At 36.6% G+C, this 13,081-nt stretch overlaps 1 protein-coding gene across 15 annotated transcripts in view; it reads right to left on the bottom strand.

Moving 5' to 3' along the window:
• Positions 1-13,081, bottom strand: part of LOC101787092 (ankyrin repeat domain-containing protein 26-like) — a 151,998-nt gene that overhangs the window by 100,315 nt on the left and 38,602 nt on the right. For all 15 annotated transcript variants that reach the window (XM_063254345.1, XM_063254341.1, XM_063254343.1 and 12 more), the window contains exons 12-13: positions 7,318-7,391; positions 1,994-2,138 (exon numbers count right to left, since the gene is read on the bottom strand). In XM_063254345.1, coding sequence (XP_063110415.1) covers positions 1,994-2,138; positions 7,318-7,391 — 219 coding nt within the window. The remainder of the gene's footprint in view (positions 1-1,993; positions 2,139-7,317; positions 7,392-13,081) is intronic.

Genomic DNA, 13,081 nt, shown 5'->3' with positions numbered 1-13,081 from the left:
GGCCAGAGTTCCAACTCCACCAGTCACCAGCAGTGGGAGCTCTATAAAATCTTTCCTCTTAGGTATTATTGTGTTTTCTGTTTTGATAAAGTTTAATATTGCAGGAAAGCTGAGGTAAAAGTTTCCTCAGGTCAAGTGCAGTCTTGATAATTTAGTCAGAAGATCTCTCAAAATTTAAATCAGAAGCTGGGCTTCGTGTCACACAGCTGTGATTCTGTCACTCAGGAGGCTGAGTCAACAGGGTTACTGTAACCATGAGACCACCTTGGAGAGGCACAGGAAATTCAAGGCCAGCCTGGGTTATGCATCGAAACCCTGTCTCCAATAACCCAAAAGAAATTAATTAATCCAGGTATAGTGGCACATGTCTATAGTCCTAGCAATAGGGTTGGCTCATGTATGAGGCTAGTTCATTTGAGCCCAGGGCAACTTAGAGAGGCCCTGTTCAGAAAGAAACAAAAATGGCCCATGGATGAAGCTCTGTGGAGGACCCTGGGTTCATTCACCAGTGCCAGAACTGTCTGGAAGGTGAAGAGGAAATACTGGAGTTTTCAGAATGGCCCAGGGCTCTGTACTGGGCTGTAGTGAGAAAGGCACAGGTGAACAGGAGGAAGGAAAAAGGGAGATACTTTACTGCTCCAAGGGGCCTCCTCAGCTGACCTCAGGGGAGAGAAAGCAAAATGTGATGTTTTTGGCAGGTGGTGGACAATCGGACAGGCTTTTTGTGCAAGCTGAACTGGTCACTCATGATGAAGGTGGCAATAAATGCAGGGTATGCAGCCCAAAAGACATCCCTGCAGTCCCTTGAGACTCATCAGTTAGCTCAAGTAGTCAGTGGCACTTCATTTGTAACAACTCACAGCTTATTCTCACATAGCAGTGCCCAGTGGGCAACGATCACGCAAACAGTGCTTCCTGGGTTAAGCAGTATGTACATAACATGTCCATGAGAGGAGGCTAACCCACTGAGCTGAGACTATTGGGCCCTGCTGCTAAATAAAGGTCCTCAAATCAATTCGTTTGTAGCAACTGCTAGGCCTCTTCAGAAAGCAGTCTGATGTTCAAATGAACGGTGTGGTATGGTACTTCACAAGAGCTTTTAGGTTGGTCAAATGCCTGGTCTGTGAATCCTGCGCATAGCTATGTGATGAAGGCAAAACTCCATTTTTTCATGGTAAGGAAAATATGATCAGTTGACATGAAATTCTCCATTAGATTGCGTACTTTCAATTTTGTATTTCTTAAAGTATTGTCAATGCTATTATGTCAATGTTTCAAAGAAATTATCGGTTATAGTATAATTAATTCCTTAATAGTTTTTTGAGCCACAGTCTTGCTATTTCATGCCACCTGGCCTAGCACTCATAGCACTCACCCTGTCTCAGCCTCCCAGGACTGCGATTACAGGTGAGTGCCAACATGCAAGGCTGTGAATATTAAATTGCATAAATGAAACCTAAAATTTGTTAAAGAGTGAAAGCATTTATTAAATATAGGCACGAATGGTATAAAATAAAATTTCATTAAGAAACACTTCACTAGCTTCAAAGTTAGCTAAATCATAAGAATACTCAAATTGACACTTGTGTTCATGATTAAACTCCTTTCATTTCTTTATTCAGTAAACAAACTGAGCTATTAGATGTCAACATTTATAATAAATACAGTTAGCTGTCTATGTGAGGTTTTCTGAGGGTGATTTAACATTTTGTTTTCAACCCACATAATAGGGACGTGTGATGTATAAGAATGTTTTGTTCAACACTGGACTGCATGCTCAACTATGGTCCTTGAAACGATATCGCCCAGTGATGTGGGAGATGTAAGTGTGTGTGGCCACCTGCTTACATTTGGATAATAATGAAAATAACAAACCACACATGCTTTGGATCATATTCTCAATGTAAGCAATGCATGAGTAAATATGCAATCAAAGAAATACTACAATGCCAATACAACAGCAATATAAAATTTTCATCAAAGATTAATTTACCTGATTCACTTTTGAAGCTTTGAATTCCATTTCAAGTGTTGCATAAGAAATTTCAAGCTGTTGTTTTGCTTCAACTTCTTGAGAACATTTTTCCTTGAGACTTTTTCTCTTGTCCTCTTCTTTTAAGACAAGTCTGAAGTGAAACCTGTGTATTTAAAATGTATTTTTAAAGTGGATCAACAAGCCAACCCCTTCCTCTGAGTCAGTGACAGTCACAGGCCAAGGGAAGTAGAAATATGAAGCCAATGGCTTCCTGTGAGCCAGCAGTTGGGCTGGGAGATAAGAGCTGAGCTCCTCCCAACCCCTGCAAGCAACCAGCTGATCACAGACATACAGGCTGGGATAATAGCTACTGAGGCAGGAAGAAAAACAACTTAAGCCTGTAGTGTTTAGCATTTCACTTTGCAGGCCTAGCCCAGTGCTCTGAGCATTTACTTGGTGGAAAATAATATGCAGTATAGCAGCTATGGGAGAGTTCCTTCTAAAGGCGAAAGCCACTGTTAATTCCCTATTATCTTGTTTTAAAGTTCTGTATCACTTTCAGGGTTTTGTTTGGCTTGTGTTAGTTTTATTCTGTTTTACTTTGTTTCATTTTATTCTGTTTATTGACAGCTATTTCAAAGATAACAAGACATACTATTGAAGCTGATGGTGATTTCTTATTATCTTGTTTTTGAAGTCTTCCATTGCTTTCATTGTTTTGTTTCGATTGGTTTCTGTTCTGTTTTGTTTCATTTTATAATGTCTGATGGTATGGCCGGCTATTTTGAAGACAACAAGAGGCATTATGGTAGCCATTGTTGATTTCTTATGGTCTGGTTTTAAAGTTGTGTATCACTTTCACTGTTTTGTTTTGATTGGTTTTATTTATTGTTTTATTCATGTCAAAATAGAAGAAAATATAACATGCATTTTTTAGAAAATATAAAGTTCTAGCTATGATCTGGCTGTATATGTTGATTTAGTATCCTAATGAAATGCTTTCAAATATTTTTCCTTCCTATCTGTCATATTTTATATCTTTCAATTTAATCTCTTCCAAAGGGCACACCTACTTGAAGAGTGTGTGTGTGTGTGTGTGTGTGTGTGAAACACAATTCTGAGAGGTAACATCTTATTTTATACATCACTAAGGTAGGTGAAGATATGCCAAGTAACTTGCACATGTGCAAGTACAGACAGTAAGAATTTAAACCCAGGAATGTTCCACAGTACAGTGGATTCCCTAAATGCACAGTACTGGTCCTAGAGCACTTGCAATTGCAAAAGACTGCAAATTTCAGATATGATCATAAAAATGCTTATCAATGCCCGTTTTATAGTTTAAACTCTATAAATATGCTATGACTTCTGGAATTACGTAATTTAATAAAATATTGTATTGATGAAACTTTAGTGTGGGGCATTTTGGCAGCATCATTGGGATCTTAGGGTTTTTAAGAACACAACTGACAACAATGGAGACAGACACATGCAGTGCATCAACCTGTTACAATGCAGAGATGGGTTACAAGGCAGCAAGCACTCCAAAGCCAGAAGAACTGAGTAACGTGTGAATGCACTACTCGCAAACCTCCTGCCAGAAACTCCTTGTGGAGGATCCCTGTGGTTGCCATGAAACTGTGGGGGGCTCTGTGAAAAAATGTTAGGATCCAACTAAAAATCAGTGAAAGAGTGAGGCTGAGAACTCTGAACTGTGACATCGTGGGAGTATGCCTTATGTTATGAAATAACTACCTTTAAGCATTTAGTGTTGTTAAGTGATGTTAAGACCACATTGACATTTCCCACAGCTTCAAACACTGATGGCACAGGCATGACTATCCTGCTGGGCAGCACTGAAAGGCATGCAAGTGTGGCTCCACTGTGATTGTGTTAATCCATATCAGCATCCATTGTCAGTTATAATCACATAATTTCTGAGTTTTACAAATATTCTTAAAAATTAAAATGAATAAACATATCTTTCTCTACTGATGGTTTCTAGTGGTGTATGCATACACTCTAAAATCTTAAGAAAACAACTCTTAAATGCTGCATTCTTGCTCAGAACACCTGCTTCCCTAACTTTCCCAGTGAAAGGTGTCTGAAGTGTTGTCCGATCGTCCCCAGTAGTCAGCTTCCTGTGTGACCAGTGTTGAAACTGCTCTTTGTCAAATTCATTTGTGCTTCTCTTAGCCAATCTCTCTGCAGCAATGAGGAGGCTGGGTATCCTCTTGCTTTCCCTGTAGACTACACTGTTCTGTTTTATTTCTAGAAAAGCAATTCCTGCTAACATTCCATTAAAGGAAAATAAAACATTTACAGAGGTTTTAACTTCCTCCATCTTTGACAGTGTCTTGTAATCTTTAAATACACATCACTTGTTGGAGACTAGCAAACAGGAAACGGGCCTTGTTAGACACTAAGGAAGTCACAGATTCCGTGGAGTGCTGCTGTTTATGTTTATTCTTTACTTTCCTCAAAGGCACGTTGGGTCCACTGCTTTAAAAATAAAAAGTCATTTAAGCAACTCAATTCAAAAACAAGGTTACAACTCTAGAGTATGAAATTGTTCATTTTAAGCAGTAGATGAAAAATAATTTTTAAACAAAGCATTGGGTTGAAATTAGTCCAAGCCTACGAAAGGACTGACTGGAGCTGTGGCAACCCCGTGTTGATTCAGTCAACTGTCACTGGCTTCACCCACCAAACAACCAAGCATCCAACCAAACAACCACTTAATGCTAACACTTTGCTTCCTGCAAGGCACACTAATATAGCTACAGATGGAAAATCACTTTCCTTCTGAAGTTTGGCCAGTTTTTAAATTCTACTCTTTGCAAAATCATATACAATGGTACCTGGGTTCACAAACTCAATTGTCTCCACAATCCTGATGGCAAAACAAACTGGACAAGAACTAAATCAAATCTAAACCAATTAAGATCAACACTGAACCTACCCACAGAACAAAAAAATTTTAGAGACAGCATCTTACCATGAGGTACAGGCTGGCCTAGAACTCATTTATGTAGCCAAGACAAGCCTCAAACTCACAGCAACCCTCGTGTCTCAGCATCCCAAGTCAAACTTGCTGGATTGCAGGTGTGTGCCACCATGCTCAGCTCAACCACTAACTTTTATTTGGTTCTGACTCAACTCAGTTTGCAACCAGAATCACAGAAAAAAATCAAGATCAAGAACTGAGGTAGCACTCAGGCACCTGTGTTATAACAACACCATGCCCAACCAGCATAGCTCTCTCTTTCCAGAGGAAGCAACACAGTACATTCCAATTTTGTCTTTTAATTTCAGTTTAGAAAGTTTTAGTCCTTTGGCCATGATATTTTTTGAAGCCTATTAAATTTAATATCTTTGTGTTTTATTTTTCTTAATAAACTACAAATGAAGCCTGCAATTCTTTTAATCCACTGTACTGTAAGTGAAACTACCCTAAAAGAATGAAGAATCACAATATTCAAAATTTCTTCCTAAATGAAAAAAATATTAATGTAGAGTAAAAACTAAAACTTTCAGAATGAATTTTCTTCCTGAACCCTTTTTTCTAGTACAGGAGGTTGAATCAAGAGTGTCCTAACACTGAGCGCTACCCCCAGTCCCTTTCTATTTTGAGGCAAGGACCTGCTCAGCTTCTTAAGCAGGATTCGCTTTTGCAATCCTTCTGCCTCAGCTTCCTAAGTCAAACTTCTGTAAGTGACAAATTAGCCTACTGTTTAAAATAATACACAAGGAGTAAACTCTACTCACACTGAGTAAATACTGACTAGCTACTCACTGTGTGCTACACCTTTTTGTATGCACTGGTGATATTGTAGTAAATACACACAAATTCTATGGACGACAGTAAAGTATACACTCCACAACAACAAATAAGACAGGAAAAACATAAAATATGTATGAGGAAGGGAAATAAAGTAACTTTAATTTATAAATTGAATTTTGTAAGTTTTCTATATTCACTGCTGAAAAATACAGTGGAGTGCATTATCTGTAAAAATGAGACAATGATGTACACGTGGGAAACTTTAAAAGACCGGCTTAGTACATTAGCAGCAAACTAGGGTTTAGCATTAAGGTTTAGTGAATCATTGTCAGTGGAGCAATTCCAGTCTATCATCTAACTTTAAAATAAATTCTTCTTTATTGGCAGTGCTGGAGACGAATCCCAAGGCCTCTTGTGAGTTAGGCAAGTGCTCTAATACAGAACTATCCCTCAGCTCTGTAGATCAATTTTGCTGAAATGTAGCCACAGACATTCATTTGTTGTCTACCTCAGATTCTAGATGACCACAAAAGAGATTTCATGCCATGAAGCCTAAAATATCTACTACTTGATCTTTGCAGAAAAAAGTTAATTCTTGATTTACTACTAAAAGACCCTTTGGTGACATTTTAAAGGATTTTTACCTAATATACTGAAAACTAATCAATCATGGATCCTCATGCAATCCTTTGGCAATATTCAGATGAACATGAAGGTCCAGATTACAGTACTTATATCCTGAGAAAAAGCAAAAGTCTAACAGCTACCAAATTTCTTGGTAATAAGATCTTCAGTGCAGCCTGCAACTTTCTTTGGCAACTTAGCACATATAACAAGTATTACAGCAAATTTGCTGAAGACGTATTATTAAACAATGCTTTAAAAATATTTTGTGAAATAATCACAATGAATATTATCTAAAGGCTCCATGCTATATTATTTTATGGATATAGCAATTCAATTATTTCCTTACTGCTAAGCATCTAGACTATCTCACACTTTATGAGAATGTTAATAGTTAATCCTTCAACATATGAATGTATATAGGTAACACATTTACATAATTATTATCAACCTGTTATACCAGCTTAATGCTCATATTATGTATATGAAGTATATACACTCACCAATTTTAGCCTAGAGGATATGTACATTAAATGTCTTTAATAGCTATGTACATGTGTGTGATCATGGATCTTGTATTCCTTTCCAAGAAGGATTCAGTTTCATAAGAGAAGGCATTAGATTAAAACAATGAAATCATTGAGATTTAATTAATGCTATTAAATTGTTCAAATGCACTTCATAATTTCACTTACTAACAGTACATAATGATGTCTGTTTCCTCAGACTGGCTAATTCATCCAAATGTTTAAAAAACATTTCTCAAGATAATTGGAAAAATGATATCTAAATTGTCTGTATTTTTCTGACAGTCATTCAAAGCTGAGTATCTCTAGTAAAAGCAAATAACTTCTTAATCACAAATACAGGCTCACGTTAGATTTTGTTGTACAGAACAGTAACTATTTATGGTCAAATATTTCCATAGTCTTACCTATCATGTTCTTCTTTCTTCTCAGTAGGCAACTGCTGGGTGTCAGTTTTTCCACTCTTTCTTTTTCCTTCAACCTTTAAAGAAAGTTTGATGTAAAGGAAAACTTACTTTTCACTCACTGACTTTATTAAATATTTTGTTCTTTATATCACTTGACTCAGTTCAGCTGTCATTATTTCAGTCCAGAAAGACATGTATTTTTTTCTGCAGCACTGGTGATTGAAGCCAGGACCTTCACCCTGAATTATATCCTCCACCCTTTATATTAAATTTTCTGACAGGACACCACTGGGATCATGTCACCAAGGCTGGAATCAAACATGTGATCTTCCTGCCTCAGCCTTCCAGGGTATTGGGAGTACAGGAATGTGCCACCACGCTGAGGCATAAACAATATTTTTGTGTCTACCTTATCATTACAGGTCAATGAAATTTTTGCACATTCTGCTCCATTTTTGTTTGAGTGAAAGAAACAGAACTTTCCAAATTTTGAAAAGCACTAGGTTTTATTTTCATTCACCTTGCTATCCAACATTTTCATCCCCTGTATTATTGGTAGAAATAAAAAGTCAAAGGCATAGTGGGTCTTTTGTTTAGAGAATGTGTTACTGTAGGGCTTTCTGGAACAAAAGACTCTTACAATTTCAGGATCAAGGTATTCTTTCCCTTGCCTTTCACAATTCTTTTTCCATTTGGATACTCTAACTGGGATTTCAAGACAGTTGTAGGTACTCACTGAAATATATACTTAAGCCAACACAACAAACACAGGGAATCAGAAGTAATTCAGATTAAATGATTCCTGCAAAGCTTCTCAGTGGCATTTCCTGCACCTCATGACACCAATAGAGAATACAATTGTATAATGCAGGAATGGACAGATTACCAGGTGAACTCAAAAAAATCAAGCCAATAAATTACAAGTGTGATTATTCAGAAATAAAATTTAAGAGCAGTAATAATAAATATGTGGAAATAGGTGGTCATCTTGGAATTACACAGTCCATGAGTGATTTGAGTAAAAAGGTAAATTTGCACACATGACAGTAGAAAAATGGACTCATTTGACTAGGAAGATTCACAGCAAATCTCAAACATAGATAGACTTTTAAATCTCACTCATTGCTTCTGTTGCATTTCAACTTCTTTTATGGTGTAAACATAGCAAATGCAATTTATCACTAAAGTAATAGACAAATAAAACTTCAGATGTTAGTTTTTGCAAGCAACTTGCTCTGTGTTTATCTTGGTTCAGGTCACAAGGTAAGGGCACTAATACTGTCCCAGGTTACATGCAACTTGGGAGACTCAGAAAAACGCTGATGAAGGAACAAGGATCACAAGAATGGTTTCCCAAATTCCCACTATTTAGATAGTAGAAATGAACTCTTTCTGGACATATTTTCATATTTAGATAACCTCATTTTATATGTGAACTCTTCACAAGTGGAAACCAGAATGTAACTAGTAAAGAGCAAAACCGACTAGCACTGTGTAAACTACTCTTCTATGTTCTGCAAGTGCTCTGCCACTGAGCTATAAGCCAGGATGGCCTTTTTATTTCTAGAGGAGATAGGGTCTTACTAAGGTGCCCAGGATGGGATTGTAATGGGAGTCCTCTTGCTTCAGCCTAAGGAGCTGTGAATACAAGTGTGTATTCCATAACCATCCATGGTTACCACAAAATTTTGCAGGGGTGAGGAGGGTATAACCCTGGGATGTATCTGTTATATACATTTTCAATGCTGAGACAGGGTTTTTCTAAGCTGTTAAGATGCTCCCTTTGGGCTCAAACTTGCTATCTTCCTGCCTTGGCTTCCCAGAGTGCTGGGTAACAGGTTTGTGCCACCAAGCAAGGTTTACTTAAATGTGCCTTTCTACAAAGCCAAGAAATCTACTTGTAACATGCCTATTTCATGCTTAAATCTTTTCTATCCTGCAAAATCACCATGGACACTGGCAAGAAAAAAACCTAGATTCAAAGTAACAACTTTGAAAACCTCTATTTAATAAATTGTCAGACTATAGAAAAAATAGATTTCTAGGCACATACGAATGACCAAAATGGAGCTAAGAAGATAGCCCAGTAAAAAGCAATGAAATGGTGGCAGTAAATGTAAACAACCAAGTAATTCAGAAATCACTTCTAAAGCCCAAAGAAGGGAGGAAATTATAAAGGTCAGAGCAGAAAACAATGCAATAGAGACTAAGTAAACAATATGAAGAATAAATGAATAACAAAGTTGGTTCTTTGAAAGAATAAATAAAATTGACAGGCCTCTAGCCAACCTTATTAAAAGTAAGGAAAAAACTCAAATTCATGTAATAAGGAATGAAAAAGATGAAATCACAACAGACCCTGTGAAAATCTCTTTTGAAAACTTCTACTCTCATAGGCTTGATTACACAGAAGAAATGGAGAGATTCCTAGAAATACATGAATTACCAAAGCTGGGTCAATAAGATGTAAAACTTCTGAAAAACACAATTTCAATTAATGAAATTGAAAATGTAATTAAATCCCTACCAACAAAGAAGACCCCAGGTCTAGACAGATTCACTGTGTAATTCTACAAGAAATTCAAAGAAGATTTAATGCTGACATTCCTCAAACTCTTTGATGAAATTGAAAGGGGAATAATTCTCCCTAACTCATTCCTGAAAGCAAACATTACTCTAATACCAAAACCTTATACCAAACACCCAACCAAAAAAGAGAATTATAGGCCAATCTCCCCAATGAACATAGATGCAAAAATTCTCAATAAAATTTAGGCAAACAGAATGCACCAAATCATCAAGATTATTATACACCATGACCAAGTGGGGTTCAACCCAGGAATGCATTCCAGGAATGCAAGGAACAATGTGTATGTTCAACATACACAAATCAATAAATTTAATCCACCATATCAATAGAGCCAAAAATAAGAACCACGTGATCATTCCTACACATACAAAAAAAACTTTGATAAGGTCCAACACTTATTCATCATAAAAAAAAAACCTTACAGAAAATGGGAATAGATGGTTTTTACCTCAATATGATAAAGGCTATCTATGACAAACCAACAGCCAGCATCATATTAAATGGCCAGAAAATGAAAGCCTCTACCTTAAAATTAGGCACAAGACAAGGATGTCCCTTACCACCACTCCTATTCAACACAGTACTGTAAATACTAGCCAGAGCAATTGGACAAGAGAGAGAAATAAAAGGAGTAAAGACAGAATAAGAGGAAGTTAAATTATCATTATTTGCAGGTGACATGATACTCTACACAGACGACCCCAAAACTCCATTGAAACACTCCTAGGTATAATAAATAAATTCAGTAAAGTAGATGGATACAAATTCAACACTCAAAAATCAATAGCATTCCTATACACTAACAACAAAACCACTGAGAGAAATAAGAGAAGCCATACCCTTTACAATATATATCAACAACAAAATGAAATACTTACGATCTAATCTGAAAAAAGAGACAAAAGATCTGTCCAGGGAAAACTATGATACCCTTAAAAAAGAAATTGAAGGGAATCTCAGAAAATTGAAAGACATCCCTTGTTCATGGATAGGAAGAACGAGCATTGTGAAAATGGCCATTCTCCCAAAAGTGTTATATAACTTTAATGTAATCCCAATCAAAATACCATTAGCATACCTCACAGATCTAGAGAAATCACCCCTAAAATTCATCTGAAACCAGAAGAGACCCAGAATAGCAAAGGCAGTTCTAAGCAACAAAGGCAAGGCAGGAGGAACCACAATCCCTGAATTGAAGTTATAGTACAAAGCTACTGTAATAAAATCAGCATGGTATGGAATAAAAACAGATGTAAAGATCAATAGAATACATTAGAAGATACAATAACAAACACACTCAGCCACTTTTTCTTTGATAAGGGGGCCAAACATGTCCACTGGAAGAAAGATAGTTTCTTCAATGAATAGTGCTGGAAAAATTGGCTCTCCATAGGCCAAAAACTAAAACTAGAACCATGCCTGTCACAGTGTACTAAACTAACTAAATGCATGAAAGATCTAAAAATCTTAAGACAGAAACAGTAAGTTTGTTGGAAAACAAAGTAGGTAGAAATCTTGAATACATAGGGGTAGGTACAGAATTCATGAATAAGACTCAAACTGCACGTGAAATGCTTCACAGAATCAATAACTGGGATCACGTCCTATTAAAGAATTTTTTACATGTCAAAAAAATATCCAGCATAGCCAAAAGAAAACCCACAAATTGGAAAAAAATCTTAGTGAACGGTCCCTCAGACAAAGAACTTCTGTCTAGAATATATAAAGAATTTAAAAAATCAGATGCCCAAATTCAAAGACCCATTCCAAAAATGGGCATCTGAGATGAACACACACTTCTCAGATGAAGAAATACAAGTGGCAAATAAATACATGAAAGAATTCAGCATCATTGATCATTAGAGAAATGCACATTAAAACAACACTGAGGTTTCATCTCACTCCAGAAAGAATGGCCAGGATAAACAAAACTACCAACAACAAAAGCTGGAGAGGCTGAAGGGAAAAAGGAACACTTCTGCACTGTTGGTGGGGATGTGCAACCACTATGGAGGTCAATCTGGAGATTCCTCAAAAAGCTGGGATTGGACATCCCATTTGACCCAGCTATCCCACTTGTGGGCATATTCCCAGAAGAACTGAAATCATCATGCCACAGTGATACATGTGCAGCCATGTTTATAGGCACAATTTGAAATAGTCAGATCTTGGAAAAACTTAAATGCCCATCAACTGAGGAATGGATAAAAAAGATGTGATATTTTTATACAAAGGAGTACTACTATGCTATAAAAAATGATCACATTGAGATATTTATAAGTAAATGGATGCAACTTGAGACCATACTCACAAGTGAAATAAATCAAACTCACATAGGATTGGAACAATTGTGAATATTATTGTATAGTTATCCGAGGAACTCTTGAAGATCGTTACATAAAATAACAACCCTAGTTATGCTCCTACCACCTTGTTTTGAAGGCCTATATTTTCAGTGTTCTAGGCTCTTTCTATTGTTGTCTATATGTCTTTTTTGTTTCAGGTTTTTCTAGTAATTTGTTTTGTTTTGTCTTGTTTTGCTTTTCCCTCTAATACAGAAAGGACAGGTATACATGCAGAAACTCATGCATGTGTAGAACTTCTAAAAAGTTCATGAGAGTTGATAATATAATGCATGATGAGATGAACAGCTACTCTGAAGAAATAGACACTAAGGTTACCAGTGCTGATTCCATAGCATCATGATGTGAAATTCAGCAATACTATTATTCTTTGGTCAGAGTGATTTTAGCCTGTTTTGTTTGGTTTAATTTCAACATACATGAAAGTATGGACAGCTATTTTGAAGAGAGTAAGAGACGTTATGGCAGCCATTGTTGACTTCCCTATTGTCTGGTCTTAAAGACCTAAAATGCCTTCATCATCCTGTTCTGATCAGTTCTATACAATTATGTTTTGTATGCATTCATTGTATGTGGCGATATGGACAACTATTTGGAAGAAAACAAGAGAAAAAATGATAGACAGTGAAGATCTCCAGTTGTCTTGCTTTGCAATCTGTGTCTTTTATATTGTTATCTTATGATGTTTTGTTATGTTTAATTTTACCCTCTTTTTAAAAAATCAGCAAAATAGACCCCCCACAATAAAAGACTCAGTTTTAAAAAGGGCAACTGAAATGAGTCTACTTTTCAGAAGAAATACAAGTAGTCA

The sequence above is a fragment of the Cavia porcellus genome, unplaced genomic scaffold, assembly GCF_034190915.1.
Source record: "Cavia porcellus strain 051 isolate PalLab524CR breed Dunkin Hartley unplaced genomic scaffold, mCavPor4.1 scaffold_8, whole genome shotgun sequence".
NCBI classification, from domain to species: domain Eukaryota; kingdom Metazoa; phylum Chordata; class Mammalia; order Rodentia; family Caviidae; genus Cavia; species Cavia porcellus.
This window is presented reverse-complemented; position numbering and strand designations above follow the sequence as displayed.